This window comes from Carcharodon carcharias, chromosome 1 (genome assembly GCF_017639515.1).
Source record: "Carcharodon carcharias isolate sCarCar2 chromosome 1, sCarCar2.pri, whole genome shotgun sequence".
NCBI lineage: Eukaryota > Metazoa > Chordata > Chondrichthyes > Lamniformes > Lamnidae > Carcharodon > Carcharodon carcharias.
The window spans coordinates 105,056,080-105,072,375 of record NC_054467.1 but is presented as its reverse complement, the minus strand read 5'-3'; the positions used below and the strand labels follow the sequence as shown (position 1 = coordinate 105,072,375).

The window sequence follows — 16,296 nt, the reverse complement described above, 5'->3', positions numbered from 1 at the left end:
TCTTTTGTCATAAGCTTTCTTTTTCTGCTTTATCTTCGTCTGTATACTTCTGGACAACCAGGAGGCTCTAGATTTGGCTGTACCACCCTTTTATTTGTGGGGACATGTCTACACTGTGCCTGTAGAATCTCGCCTTTGAATGCCTCCCACTGATTTGACACAGTTTTTCCTTCTAATGGATGTCTCCAGTCCATTATTGCCAGCTCACCTCTTGAGCTTTGTAAAATTTATGTTCCCCCAATTTAGAACTTTCACTCCTGTTCCATCTTTGCCCTTTTCCATAATGATGCTAAATCTAACTTTATTATGGTCACTATTTCCAAAATGGCCCCCCACTGCTACTTCATCCACTTGTCCAGCTTCATTTCCTAAGACTAAATCTAGAATTGCATCCCCTCGTTGGACTTGTTACGTGTTGGCTAAAATAGTTCTCTTGAATGCAGTTCAAGAATTTTGCGTCCGCTGTGCCCTTCACACTGTTCATATCCCAATTGATATTAGGGTAGCTGAAGTCCCCAGCTATTGTTTTCGCACTCAGAAATCTACCTACATATTTGCTCTTCTAACTCCCATCCACTATTTGGGGGTCTGTAGTACACTCCTAGCAGTGTGGCTGCCCCTTTTTTATTTCTGAGCTCAATCCATATGGCCTTATTTGATGCTTCATTTACTATATCATTCCTCTTCACAGCTGTAATTGATTCTTTAACCAATATTGTTACACCCCCATCTTTTTTATCCTCCTCCCTATCTTATCTGAAAACTCTATATCCAGGGATGTTGAGCTATCATTTTTGCTCCTCCTTAAGCCAACTTTCCATTCTAGCAATGATATCATGCTGCCACATGTCTGCTCATCGGGTTTATTTACCATACTCCTTGTATTTACATATATACCTTTTAACACTGTCAAATTCTTGTGCCGTACAGTCTTTAACCTGTGCTTCTTCTGTCTTTCAGAGTCACTCACTAATTCCCCATCTCCCGTTCCCTGCTTTGACTTTGCCCTCAGGTTCCCATCCTCCTGCCAACCTCATTTAACTCCATCCCCCCCACCCAACACCACTAGCAAAACATTTAGAGTGTAGACCCTTTGCCAAAATCAGGAGCATTAAACCTTCTTTTCTCTTTATGTATGCTAATAACCTGCTTTAGTTCCAGCATTTAATAAAGTTCACAGATGTAGTGTGCCAATTACTGAGCAAGAGTTATACAGACCATAAGTTCATTGTTACTATTTTGATAGTTTATGTTGGGTTAACAGGATTGTTCCTGGTGTTTTCACAAAATGTCTCCTTTTCCATGTATATGAATTCCTGCAACCTTCTTTAAAACGCTGAAACCTGTATATGAAATTGATTTTTTTTAAAATCACATAGACTGTCTTTTTTCTGTTAAGTGTGTGGTACAGTGGGGGAAGAGAATGTTTATTGCTTAGTTTAAGGGGATATATCTAGCATTTTAAAACATACGCTCTCTAGCTGGATCTGATTCGGTTCATTTACGCTTGTGAGAAATTGTCAAAAATGTTTCCTTTTCATTTTAATTCATTGTATAGCATGAGTCATTTTCATCAAAGTTATTCACTGTCACTTATATTAGAAATTTATTTTTATTCCTGTAAAATTCTGGTTGGCATTCCCTTTTAACTGTTTTGGGATGTTGCAAAGAATGAGAAATTTTGATTTACTAGGACAAAGAAACGAAATGTGTTTTTGAGCTTTAGAGGGCCTGCTAATCAGGGTTATGCATGGACAACTAATATTGAGGCAAAGTTGTTGCTGAGGCTAGACAAATACACTTGCTCCTATACCTGTATGAGTCAAAGTTTTAAATGTTGCGAATAGAATTATTTTTGGGATGTTACATCAAAATAGTTGGCCTGGAGTATTTGGAATACATGAACCTGTAGTCCATGGGCCCTTATGTTGCAGTGACATTATGTTGAAAGCTCCACATTGGAGGGCTTGAAATTATCCTGTTGGATACAAGCGACGAATGTTGAATGTGTTAATTTGAAATTCTTCCTCTGCTGTTAGTGAAGAGGTTAACCTTTTTATTTTAAATATCTTAATGGCTCCTAGAGGAGAGGAAGAAACTCAATTTGCAAGTTTCATAAAGTATTATTTCAAGACCGGAGTCCTTGCTGCTGTTCCCTTTTTCAGTTTTCTTTTATGGCGTACCTTAGTTTTCTGTACCTGTGTTTAATTAGCACCATTCAAAATCTAAACATTGGAAGAACAATTAAGGTTTGTATATTTTCATCCAAGTCTGGCATTGTTCCATATAATTGATTGAGTTTCCCCGTCTTAAACCTTGTGCTTTGTTCTAAGTATCACTTTTTCAGTTCTTTAACTTTCATAAAATTCGTAAAATATATTGAAGTCAAGTTTTCTGTTCATTTTGTACTGTGACATGCATGGACTTTCCTTCTCATTCTCATCATGTTTGCAGTGGAATTTGGATTTCCAGTACTGGGATTTTTGTGAGTGCCGTTCTCTCTTCTAGTTATGTTTTTACCCCATTACTGATATAATTTCTGTTGATCTTGAGTTAAAGTCATGTCATCAGATGAGCCTTTAAATGACACATTTATCCCACCCTACGCTCATACAGTTAATAAGGAGCATCAGTGTGTAAATTTTTCTAGCTACAATAATGTATTTTTGCATATGATTGATAGGTGTTTGTGACCCATCATTTCAAAGTGTAGCAAGTTATTTTTCCAATGTCAAAGTTGCCTTTACCATCCTGGCAAGAATAGCAGGAACTGTGATTCCTCTACTGGGCAGATTTACTAAAATAAATTGCTTGATTTTACCCAATATGCCTTAGGGTGTCAAAAATTCTTACTCAACTATTTAGTCTTTGTTTTATGGTTAGCTGTTGTTACACCACTTCCACGTGAGCCAAACATGGACAATGTTTTTATTGTATTGTCCTGATAGTTAATCACGCTGAGTGTCTTTTTATAAACTTGAAATATGCATGAATAATTATTTTATTGCAGTCTCTTTCTTTCTTGATGCTGCAATGTAGCTACTGAACCTAGAATTTTTTTAACAAAAGAAAATTACCGTGGTTTCTGGAAATCTGAAATAAAAACAGAAAATGTGGAAATACGCCGATCAGGCAGCGTCTGTCGAGAAAGAGAAATGGAGTTTCAGGGTCAATGAGTTTTCATCAGAACTGTAATTTTTATAGGTTCTGTTTAATGTGGTCTTTTGATGGCCTGTTGATCCCTTGTGTTCAGGTCATAAAAGCAGTTGTTATTCATTAAGCCACTGTCAGGGCTCAAAGAAGGACAACTCCCTATCAGAAAGCCAACTAAAATTATTTTTCGTACATGTTTGGAAAGCTGTTTTCCAAAGTTAAACCTAACATGCCCCTTGGCAGCATTGAAATTAGTTGGACTGAACGCCTTGCATAGAAATTTTTTTTTGTTCATCATATTATGTACGAACACCCTAGAGCTAAAAATGTGAAGACAATCTTGATGACACATTAAGGTATGATTTGGGGATTGGTCTAATTTTAAGAAAGGAAGTCTATTATAGATGAATGCACAAGATATATCTATAGATAGCAACCACGGTTACCAGGAAGACAGAGTGATTTAGTGAAGATATCTTGTTTTCAAAGTGGTGTTTAACACGGCCAAATAAATTCATTGCTCCAAGAAGATTATAAGTCTGAGAATGTTGTATCACTGATGGAGCATACACTTTAGTCAATTTGATTTAAGAATGTTTGTGTCCAACTTGGCCAATACACTTAGAAGGAAGAGTGAGACATTCAAAAGACTGCAGAAGAAAAAAACCAAAGGTATTTGTAGCCTTGGCATCACTGTGCTACAATGAGATTATGGTACTTTTCACACAACTATGAACTCACAATCACATTGTCCAATAACCTGTCACCCTGAGAATGTGATTATGCACTTACGGGTGGGAAAGTATTGGCATTTTATTAAACTATGGTCAAAAATCGGTCACTAAATCTGAAAATGCTCTGAATGAACACTTTGAAATTTTGAAATAATGGTGGGTCACAAATATATAGGTATAAAGTTCATTAGTTGACCTTTGTTGAACTCTGATTTGTTTTTAAATGTCCACATAGGTGGTTTTGGAGGGTTTGGTACAACTACGACAGCTGCTCCTGCATTCAATTTCTCAACAACACCTGCCAATACAGGGGTAACAGGTAAAAAAGAAACAAAATGGTTATCACTTGCCAAAGAGAGAAATTTAAAAGTTTCTTTTGTGCTTTTTGAGGAGGGTGGCCTGGTTCCATAGGGGCAGGGAATTGTAATCTGCAGCAAAGAAAATGTCGCTGTGAGCACAAAGTAATTGGGACAGAAAATTTCCTTAAAAGTTACATGCTTTTAGATGGACATCCAGAATAGAATAGGGGACTGATATTTTATTGGAAACAGCAGCAGCTGTGATCCCACAGCTTATTTTACGGTGCAAGAATTGGGGGAAGAAATCCCAGTAACGGCACAGATCAACAGTAAAAGAACTTGATTGAACTCTCAAGATGTTTGAAAATTGAAAATTATTGATTATTATTACCTTAGATTTATGGAGAGCTGCTGCTTAATGTGTAGTATCTGCATAATTCCTAGTCACAGTAATGGTTCTCTATATAATTTAGATTTTCAGATCTCAGCAGAGTCTACAGTTCCCATAGCTGCTGCTCATAATTTGAATGTGTTTTGCTCAACTTCTTTTCTCACAGAGATGATTGCAAAGTACAAAATGCTGCACTATCTGTACATTCTCAGTTAGTTTCGTGCATGTAAGAGATTTATCTTTGTTAGGTTAATTTGGTAGATATAGAGATGAGATGGACTACAGCACATGTAGTGATGTTAGTAGCAGGCTATAGAGAGAATAAAAAAGAAAAGTAAAAAAGAATATTTTGTTGATTAAATTTCCACATACATTTTTATGAGAAAACATGCCCATACCCCTTGGTGATAAGTTTTATCACATGCAAGAGCTCTTCAGTCAATTAGCTCTCATCCATGGGTAGGTGTAGTAAGCTATTTGGACAAATGGTTCAGTTTAACACACTGACAATTGAGCCGTATTAGAATTTCTAATATACATAATGTATCATGCCACTATTTCTTTCTATCCTGTCCTGAGTTTCTGATGAAATATGCCTTCATGGGTATTGGCTGGGGCCGGTTAGCTCAGTTGGCTGGTTTGTGATGCAGAGTGATGCCAATGACGTGGGTTCTATTCCCGTACCGGCCGAGGTCATCCATGCGGGCCCTGCCTTCTCAACCTCGTCCCTCGCCTGAGGTGTGGTGACTCTCAGGTTAAATTCCCCACCAGTCATTTCTGTAATGGGAGAGCAGCATATGATCCTTTAGGACTATGGTGACTTTCACTTCACTTTCACTGCCTTCTGATAGCTTGCCGGATTTGTCATTGTTTGTGAGTGAGCACTGACCGTGTGGATTAGTAGACCATTTGACAGGAAGCGGGGTGCAGTGAGATTGCAATTATCTGAGTATTATGGCTTATTTTTGCTATGGTACAGAGCTGGAAGCAGCTTATAGCATCCCTCACCCTGGCTGAGATCAAATAACTTTGATTTTGGTGATCAAATGACTTGATTTGTAGATTTCTGTTTAAATTGCAATTAACAGGAGGATCTTGCACCCAGATCTTCAGATACTTTAAGGAGAAAATCAAGCCACCAGAACTTGAAAATAACACTTGCAGAGAATCATGGGGCAGGATTTTTCAGGTGGCGGGGTTTCTCGCCCCACCATCCGAAAATTTGCTGAGGAATGCATCGCCATCGATCACAGCAGCCCTGCAGCCATTTAATGCTCCAAAGATTGTTAATTGGCTGGAGTTGGGACTTCTCCCATCTGAGTATGGGGTGGAAGTCCTGCCTCAGAGTTGCCAGCCGATCTGATTGGCAGGCGGTTCTGTAGTCTCAGCAGCAACGGTGGCAGCAGTGGAGAGGACTGGGATTACTAGCAGTCCCCGGATTCTAAGTCTTGGGGATCAGGTAATTGCAAGAGGTGGGGAGTGAGGGTCTCGTAGAGGGAAAGGAAGGTGAGGCCTGAGGAAGTAGAGGAGTGGAAGCCTTGAAGGAGAGGTTGGGGGAGGTAGTGGGGGTTGGGTAGGGACCACCCATGGGGTGCAGACTTGTTTGGGGGTGGGAGGTCCCCAACCCCCACCCAACTCTCCACTTAGCACCCAAGGCATGAGCAGGGTGACGTGCCAGGCTTCACCTCCCACCTTTGCCCCTGAACTTCTGCAGGCCTAAAGATTGACACAGGTTGGGAAGTGGCCGATAATTGGCACCTCCTTCAAGGACTCCCTTTCTGTATCAGGCCATTAATTGCCCCAATTTGGGCATGTGGGCTGCCCTGGACCTTGTTCCTGGCCCCCCCCTCTCCCTGTCTGTAAAACTGTGGACATCGGGTATGGCAAGAGGACAGCGGGAAGGCCACCTGGCGAATTTTATGCCCCCTTACAACTTGCCAGTGGGGAAGCATAATTTTTTTTCCCACTTTTTTCATGAAATGTAGGTTCGCTGTCATGGCATCCATTTGTTGTCCATCCCTAATTGCCCTTGAACTGAGTGGCTTGCAGGCTATTTCAGAAGGCAGTTAAGAGTCAGCCACATTGCTGTGGATCTGGATTCGCATGTAGGCCAGGTCAGGTAAGGACAGCAGATTTCCTTCCCGAAAGGACATTAGTGAACCAGATGGGTTTTTACAACAATCAGTGATAGTTTCATGGTCACCATTACTGAGACTAGCTTTTCAGATTTTTTTATTAATTGAATTTAAATTCCACCAGCTGTCATGGTGGGTTTTGAACCTGTGTCCTCAGAGCATTAGCCTGGGCCTCTGGATTACTTGTCTGGTGACATTACTACTACACCACCATCTCCCGCAACTAATTCTGCCCATGGTTAAACTATCTTTACTTCAATCAGCATTCTCCCCAGGTGACTCTTAGCTAAATATGCTACTTGGTGTGGCATTGAGACATGTCCCAGGTTCAGCCCCTAGTTTGCTCATTTGATAGTGTGATAGCTGCTAGGCTAGCAATGGGGAATGTTACTGGCTGCCTTTCATTTCCTCCTAGAACTGCATGTGCCTTGTAGTCAGACAGACTGTCAGCATTTCTTGTCCTGCCCAACACACGGAGAATTGGGTGAGGTACCAGAGGGCATAGTCCACTTATATAATTAGAAACATAGAAACTAGGAGCAGGAGTAGGCCATTCAGCCCTTTGAGCCTGCTCCACTATTCATTATGATCATGGCTGATCATCCAACTCAATAGCCTGCTCCCTCTTTCTCCCCATGCCCTTTGATCCCTTTTGCCCCAAGAGCTATATCTAACTCCTCCTTGGAAGCATACAATGTTTTGGTCTCAACTACTTTCTGTGGTAACGAATTCCACAGGCTCACCACTCTCTGGGTGAAGAAATTTCCCCTCATCTCAGTCCTAAATGGTCTACCTCATATCCTCAGACTGTGACCCCTGATTCTGGACTCCCCCACCATCGGGAACATCCTTCCTGCATCTACCCTGTCTAGTCCTGTTAGAATTTTATAGGTTTCTATGAGACCCCCTCCTCGTTCTTCTGAACTCCAGTGAATATAATCCTAATCGACTCAATCTCTCCTCATATGTCAGTCCCGCCATCCCAGGAATCAGTCGGGTAAACCTTCGCTGCACTCCCTCTATAGCAAGAACATCCTTCCTCAGATAAGGAGACCAAAACTGCACACAATATTCCAGGTGTGGCCTCACCAAGGCCCTGTACAATTGCAGCAAGATATCCTTGTACCTGTACTCGAATCCTCTGGCTATGAAGGCCAACATACTATTTGCCGCCTTTACCACCTGCATGCTTACCTTCAGTGACTGGTATACAAGGACACCCAGGTCTCGTTGCACATTCCCCTCTCTCAATTTATAGCCATTCAGATAATAATCTGCCTTACTGTTTTTGCTACCAAATTGGATAACCTCACATTTATCCACGTTATACTGCATCTGCCATGTATTTGCCCACTCACTCAGCTTGTCCAAATCACACTGAAATATCTCTGCATCCTCCTCACAGCTACCCTCCTTTGTGTCATCTGCAAATTTGGAGATATTACGTTTAATTCCCTCATCTAAATCATTAATATATATTGTGAATAACTAGGGTCCCAGCGCTGATCCCTGTGGTTCCCCACTAGTCACTGCCTGCCATTCGGAAAAAAACCCATTTATTCCTACTCTTTGTTTCCTGTCTGCCAACCAATTTTCTATCCATCTCTATATACTGCCCCCAATCCCATGCGCTTTAATTTTACACGCCAATCTTTAATGTGGGACTTTGTTGAAAGCCTTCTGAAAGTCCAAATAAACCACATCCACTGGCTCCCCCTCATCAACTCTACTAGCTACATCCTCGAAAAATTCCAGTAGATTTGTCTAGCATGGTTTCCCTTTCATAAATCCATGCTGACTGTGTTCGATTCTGCCACTGCTCAGCTATTAAATCTTTTATAATGGACTGTAGAATTTTCCCCACTACTGACGTCAGGCTGGCTGGTCTATAATTTCCTGTTTTCTCTCTGAATCCCTTTTTAAATAATGGGGTTATGTTAGTTACCCTCCAATCTGTAGGAACTGTTCCAGAGTCTATAGAATCTCAGAAGATGACCAACAATGCACCCACTATTTCTAGGGCCACTTCCTTAAGTACTCTGGGATGTAGATTATCAGGCCCTAGGGATTTATCGGTCTTTAATCCCATCAATTTCCCCAACACCATTTCCCTACTAAAACTGATTTCTTTCAGTTCCCCCCTCTCACTAAACCCGGTGTTCCCCAACATTTCTGACACTCTCCATCTTGATGAAGAATTCTATCATATTATGGTTGCTCATCCCCAAAGGGCCTCATACAACTAGATTGCCAATTTATTCCTTTCTCATTACACAATACCCAGTCGAGGGTGACCTGTTCTCTCGTTGGTTCCTCAATGTATTGGTCCAGAAAAACAGTCTGTATACATTCCAGGAATTACTCCTCTACGGTATTGTTACTAATTTGATTTGCCCAATCTATGTGCATATTAAAGTCACCCATAATTACAGATGTTTCTTTATTACTTGCATCTCTAATTTCCTGTTTAATGCCATTCCCAACAGCACCACTACAGCTTGGAGGTCTATATACAACCCCCACTAACGTTTATGGCCCTTTAGTGTTTCTCAGCTCTACCCATACAGATTCTACATTATAATACAACATAATTCACCACCTCAAAAAGAGAGAAATAAATAGGAGAGGGAAAATAATTTACTCACTCATTACTGAAATCACTAGGGTATGAACTTCATAACTTACTAATCCTAACAGCGCAAGAGTGTTGAACTAATCCACGTTGTTAAAATTATGTTGGATTTTTGTGGTTGTGTCTCAATATTAACTCAGTTCTTAAATTGTTTGAGCTTAGTATTTCCTCCCAAGTCAGAGCCTCTTTCCTCCATAGTGCAGTCGGAAGCTGTAGTTTAAAGAGGAAAATTAAAATCAGTAGAAAGATGGGAAATCATAGCAAATTTTAATAGTTCCTGACGAAAGATTTGAGCACATATTCCAAGCATCGTGAGAGGTGCAATCTTTTAACGGATGTGTTAAATTGAGGCCAGCAGAGACCTTGCTGAGCACAAATTCGGCTGTCTTGTTTGTCTGGCATAACAGCAAGTGACCGCTCTTCAAAAATATCCGTTGGTTGGAATGTGCTTTGGGGCACCCTGAAAATTTGCTAAGCTGCTGTGTAAACTTGAGTTTCATTTTTTTACAACTTGACTTGATTTTGGTTTTGTTTTAAGTAAATGTTAGTAGCTGCTTTGTAAGACATTGTAATGGGATCTGTAACTTTTTTGATGTTTCTTTTTTAAACTATGCATTAAAAAAAATATTTTTCCATTAGATTAACCTGAACTACGATAACATTTTGGTAACTCTAAGAAGGCCTGTGATGCATTTTTTAGCTTTTGTAATTCCATTTGGTTTTCTTTGTTTTCCAGGTCTTTTCCAGAATACACAGAATAAAGGCTTTGGTTTTGGTGGTGGATTTGGCGCGGGTACTGCCACAGGCCTAACAACCGGCTTAGTACCTGGTTCCACATTTGGAGGATTTGGTGCCTTCGGTACTCAGCAGCAACAGCAAAGTAAGTTCATAAGAAGGCAAATACACCAACTAAATTTTAGTTTAAAAGGAATAAGATGTAACATTTTTAAAATCAACTTCAAATGTGCTTTCAGCAGTTAATAGTAAATCTTCAAAACCCACCAGGAGTTTTGCTTGAGGGTTATGGCATTGATATATAGGCTTAAAATACTTTTCTGTATTTACCTACAAGGTTACTGATGGCAAGAGAGAAAGTTACACTTGTATTTTATGTATTGTGCAAATTCATAGGCATGTACTATAGAGATGATTTTCATTGTAAGTAAAATATAACTTAATTTCCTCCCCTCTATTCTTCTGGTCACTAGAACATCCTTCCCCCATTTCCCAATTGACAAAAAAATAATCATATTGCCATGGTACATTTATAGCTGGAGGGCTTTTTGGACAGGCATTACAGCCTCAGACACAGTCAGCTCAGCTGATCAACACAGCAAGTGCCCTTTCTGCACCGACTCTACTGGGAGATGAGCGAGATGCTATATTGGCCAAGTGGAACCAGCTACAGGCGTTCTGGGGAACAGGAAAAGGCTACTTCCACAATCACTTGGCTCCCGTCGAGTTCACTCAAGAAAACCCTTTCTGTCGGTTTAAGGTGAATTTTTTTTTTAAAAGTAACTTCAAATATTTGTAAAGTGCAAGATAACATGGGATTTGAGGTAAAGCGGGGAAAAGGTCCTCCATAGTATAAGACTCTAGTTAGGCCTCAACTGGAGTACTGTGTCCAGTTCTGGGTGCCATACTTGAAGAAGGATATGAAGGCATTGGAGAGAGTTCAGAGGAGACTCACAAGAACGATTCCGGGGATAAAGAACTGTAGCTATGAGGATAGATTGGAGAGGTTGGGACTCTTTTCCTTGGAGAAAAGAAGGCTGAGAGGAGACTTAATAGAGGTATTCAAGACCCTGAGGGGTATTGACAGGGTAAATAATGAGAAACTGTTCACACTCGAGAGCATCTAGAACTAGAGGGTATATTCAAAATAATAGGCAAAAAGAGTAAATGTGATGTGAGGAAAAGATTTTTCACCCAGATGGTGGTTGGAGTCTGGAACGAACTTCCTGATAGGATGGCGGGGGCAGGTTCGATCGAGGTATTCAAAAGGGAATTGGATTGTTACCTGAAGAGAGAGAACATGCAAGGTAATTAGGATAAGGCAGGAGAGTGGGACGAGGTGGAATGCTTTTTCAGAGAGTCAGTGCAGACTCAATTGGCCGAATGGCCTCCTTTTGCACTGAAAAGATTCTGTGAAAACTTTCACATTCTCCTGGTGCACACAGCATACGCATGGATTTGTCGCAATCCCAACCCTAAAGAAAACCTCATGATGTCTTCAAAAGATATGTACCTTGATCAATAAAAGGATTTTGTGTAATAGATGAAGAGAAAGTATTTTACATTTAAATGTTTACATTATTTGAGTGTGAAGAGAGGCAGGGTGCACAGGGTCAAGGAAACAAACAGACTAAGGAGGATTTTCATAATTTTTGTGTTGGTCATTGCAGAAGTGACCTTGGGTACAATGGTACAAGTTTATTCTATATCTTGTATTCTATATCATGTTTTAATTCTGTCAGCACTCCTAAAATTGGTAACAACCTGTTATATGAATCACTGACATAGTGGGATTCGGAGGCTATGTGCTTTCTCGCTGTTGAGTTAATGGTTTACCTCTGGCAGTAATGATGGGCACTGTTGACACAGCAAATAAGTGTGACTGCTACCAACCTGAATAGCCGTGATCCTCACATTTTCCCTTGTAGAGATAATGAAATGGTTTAATTACCTCTTATCTGTGCAAAATCCCAAAACAATTGGGATAAGATCCCAATTAAAAACAATAGTTTTTAATCTTCCAACAGTGTGCTGAAGTACTTGAATGCTTAATGTTAAATACTTAATGTAGTATTTGTTATACTTTTTTTTGAAAGTTTGAATTTTCTTTGTCGTAACTACTCCATGTTACCATTCTATATCAAACTCCACACCATTTTTATTTCTGATTGGCTTCAAAACTAGGGTTCATAAGCAGCTGAGTTTTCAGTCCAATTTGCAAACTGACCACTATACTTCAACTTCTTATTATTGGAGCAGCCAGATTGCATTGTTCCATCAAAGATGGCACCACATTCCGAGCTCAAATTGGACCTGGAAGTTCATTGTTATAACTTATGACATAGGTAGCAGTGCGCTACTGAAATAAATTATCTTGTGAACTGTGCTGCAGGATAATGATGCTGGTTACCATTTTGACATTTAGAACTTGTACGTGGTCGATGTTGTCAGGCACCTATATTATCGCAGTCTTGTTAGGTTTCTGTACAGTCCAAGAATCAAAACTTGAAGACATATGAAAGTAATTAACCTTAAAACTCCCATTGTTTTGCATCTTGCTATAGACTGTTGGTTTCAGCTGCATACCCAGTAATAAGGATGAGGATGGTCTGGTAGCTTTGGCTTTTAACAAAAAAGAGGCAGACATTCGAAACCAGCAGCAGCTGATTGTGGAATCATTGCACAAAATTCTTGGAGGGTTGCAGCAAATCATGGTGAATGTTGAAGGAATCCGAGCACTTCCAGATGATCAGTAAGTGCACTGTATGCCAGTCAGTTAATTTCACATTACTCTTTGCATAAGGTGAAGGGAAGTTGCTAATAGCAGGTGTTACAACTGCAGCCAATGTTATTTGCTGAGCAAGCCAAATCCCAGAGGGAAGTTTGTCTTACTGATCATAATCTATTTTTTTGTATTTTGAAAATGAGGCGAAAGCTACTGAAGCATAGAACCCTGGGTAACACTTTTAGGATTTTAAAATTAAAAGATTTATTTACAGGAAGTTTTAAAAAAAAAGCTTAAGCACGCAGATTAAAATTACACAATTGAAATTGACTTACAAAACATTCCCCCCCTAAAAAAAACTCACTTGATCAGAACACACAAGTAAACTATTTGGCAGCAGTTCCCTTATAGATTTTTAGCCATAAAAGTCCAGTAATATTACCCAAGGTAAAAACTGCTGTTACTTTAGTAAAGGTATACCACATGACTTCTCACTGTCTTCCATTCTGCTGTGGAAATCCAAGAAATTTCAGAAACAGACTGCACTCAGAAAACAAAGACTTCTCTGGCTTGAAGCTGGATGGTTGCGTCAAACTCTCAGCACAGAGCTGGTCTGAGGCCTTTTTTTTGCAAAAATATACTTTATTCATAAATCTTCAAAAACATTTCAAACATTTTAAATCACCACTACAAAAATACAAACAGGTCTGAGGCCATCTCCGCCACACAGATAACACAACTCAACTTCTGTAAATATCTTTTTTTCCCCCTTTCACCTTGGACTCCATTGTCTTCAGCACCTCTTTGAACTCAACCTTACCAAAATATAAAAATCTTTCATGTCTTCCAATTGCCTCTGCTTTCGGGTCAAATAAAATTTAATAACCTTCCCTTGTTTACTTATGAAACCTTTGTAAGTTGTAAAAGTCTCTTGTCACTTCTAAATTACCCATTGAAATTTAACAGCTGAAAAGTCAAATACCGACTTATAATGCAATTTTTAAACCCTAACTATTTACTTGTAAATCCACTCCACCAGAGCCTCTCATTGCAAATGCATACACTTAGCGTCTTTACCTTTCATCTCTCAGATCCCACAGACAAGCTGTCTTTACTAACTTTCTCCAGTTTGGTTAGTCATGGACACCCACACAGCTTTCTTTACAGAATACCGTCATGTTCCAAAAAATATTAAAAAAGATAACACCCATCTTCACACAGAGAATACATTTCTCATTGTTTTTAGCATTGAACTGCCCTGGCCGGTTGTAGCACAGCTAGAGGCAGGGCCATAGTCCCTCTGTTGTGCTCCCGACAATTTCTACTAACAACCAAAATTCTACACTGAACAGGTCAGGCAGCATCTGTGGAGAGAGAAACAAAATTAAAAGTTTCAGGTCAATGACCTTTAATTGCCCTTGCACATTATTTTAGAAGCATCCTTGCTTTTTACATCAATGTGATCTTTTTCCCCTGTTCTCCACACTAACATTCCTTGTAGCTGCTTTCATTAAGATTGGTGGTATTGTACTGTTTTGCTTGAATATCTGTACCTATTAGGAATTCATTTGAAGTTATATGAACTCATTTGACATAAGACTTGTTTCAAATAAGGTCCCTTACAGCCTTGAGAAAGAAGACTTCTTCCCACCTGTCAAGGCTGGATTCAAACTAACAGAAGAAGGAAGATGGTGTAGTACACACTGCTACCCATTCTCCTGCCACTTTATACATTAAGAGATGATAAGTGTGCTGTAACTAAAGTATCAGTAGAACTTGAGGGTTAAGTTTCATTCACAGTAAACAAAGGAAATATATATTAATGTGATCAAGAAGCTACTTTAATTCTTTGGACTGTATAAGCTTCTTCAGGCTTTTGAAAAAGTCGATTGAGTGCTAAACAATATATTTGTATGTATGACCAAGGTGGGCCTAAATATCAAAAATGTTTCTTCCCTTTCACTCTCAGATATTTTAAATAACCACAATATAATTAATCTGAAGCTTCCCAAAGGTAACATCCTATTGATGCTTAAAAATTTAAATATTAGCAGTAACCTTCCAAGTACTTTCAATTCTGACGTCTTGCTAATTATAGATGAAGAGAATTGAGATTCTTATTGATCTGCAATTTTCTGGGAAGACTAAAAAACTTGTCCACACAAGACATGCAAAAGGTGCCCATGGTTTGGTTAACTGATCAGTTGATCCAAGCAGTCATTGTAAGTGAAGACATATCGTATGATCACAGAGATGTAAAGATAATCTATTTTTATTTTCAGAACAGAAATGGTGATCTATGTTGTTGAACGTTTTCCAAATGGGAATTCCAGAAGAGTTTCAGCGACAAACCTCTACAGTTCACTGGAACAAGCTAATGTGAAGAATAATCTGATGCAGTTAGGGGTGATTGTTGCCCTGCCCAGGACAGAACTTTCTCCAGCCCAGATGAAACAACTGCTTCAGAACCCTCCTGCTGGTATGTAGTGAAACTTCTGTGTTACATAATACAATTACCTATATATAGAAATAAATGGATAATGTGTCCTAGTAGCTTCTGCACTAGAATACTGGACTCAAGAACTACAGTAGACAAGATGAAGTTATGGTGTGAACTGTCTGTCACACTTGGATTCAGCACCCCCTGCCCCAGAGGACAATTCCTGTCAATCTCATCTTGATAGAAAGAAAGAAAGACTTGCATTTTTATAGCACTTTTCATGGCCATCGGGCGTCTCAAAGCACTTTACCGCCAATGAAGTACTTTTTGAAGTGTTGTTGCTGTTGCAGGAAACGCAGTAGCCAATTTGCACTCAGCAACCTCCCACAAACAGCAATGTGATATTGACCAAACAATTCATGTTTTGTGATGCTGATTGGTCAGGTTACCAGGGATAACTCCCCTGCTCTTCTTCGAAATAGTGCCATGGGATCTTTTATTTCCACCCAAGCAGGCAAGTGGGGCCTCGGTTTAATGTACCTCTGAAAAACAGCACCTCTGACAGTGCAGCACTCCCTCATTGCAGCACTGGAGTGTCAGCTTTGATTTTTGTGCTCAAGCCCTGGAATGGATTGGGAATGAAGGGAAAGCTGAGATTTACAAAGGATGTCTGCACCTTCTTGGACCACGTAAAGTTTAATTTACAAAATTCAATGCTGCAACTTCAGTATTACTAGAAAATGTGGCTGATGAAAGTTCTGTGATCTTTCATCCTCAGCTTTACTTCCATGTTATAAAGGGTATTTTTTTTTTACTTCTCTTTTCTCATTTGTTTTTTAATTAAACAAACTTTCAACAATATTACTCTCTGGGCTGCAATTGAAAGTTGATGGAATGTTGATTTGAATGAAGTTAAGTGGGTCACAGTAATATGATAGAGTCATAGAGTTTTACAGCATTGAAAGAGGCCCTTTGGCCCATCATGTCCATGCCGATCATCAAGCCCTTGTCTACTCTAATCCCATTTTCCAGCACTTGGCCCGTAGCTCTGT

At 39.7% G+C, this 16,296-nt stretch overlaps 1 protein-coding gene across 4 annotated transcripts in view; it reads left to right on the top strand.

Moving 5' to 3' along the window:
- The window catches only part of nup54 (nucleoporin 54), a 69,741-nt gene that overhangs the window by 35,650 nt on the left and 17,795 nt on the right, over window positions 1–16,296 (top strand). For 2 of the 4 annotated variants that reach the window (XM_041196384.1, XM_041196367.1), the window contains 5 exons: window positions 4,123–4,206; window positions 10,081–10,224; window positions 10,616–10,839; window positions 12,644–12,831; window positions 15,087–15,283. In XM_041196384.1, the coding sequence (XP_041052318.1) occupies window positions 4,123–4,206; window positions 10,081–10,224; window positions 10,616–10,839; window positions 12,644–12,831; window positions 15,087–15,283 (837 nt within the window). The remainder of the gene's footprint in view (window positions 1–4,122; window positions 4,207–10,080; window positions 10,225–10,615; window positions 10,840–12,643; window positions 12,832–15,086; window positions 15,284–16,296) is intronic. The other 2 variants (XM_041196392.1, XM_041196375.1) reach the window with 1 other exon arrangement.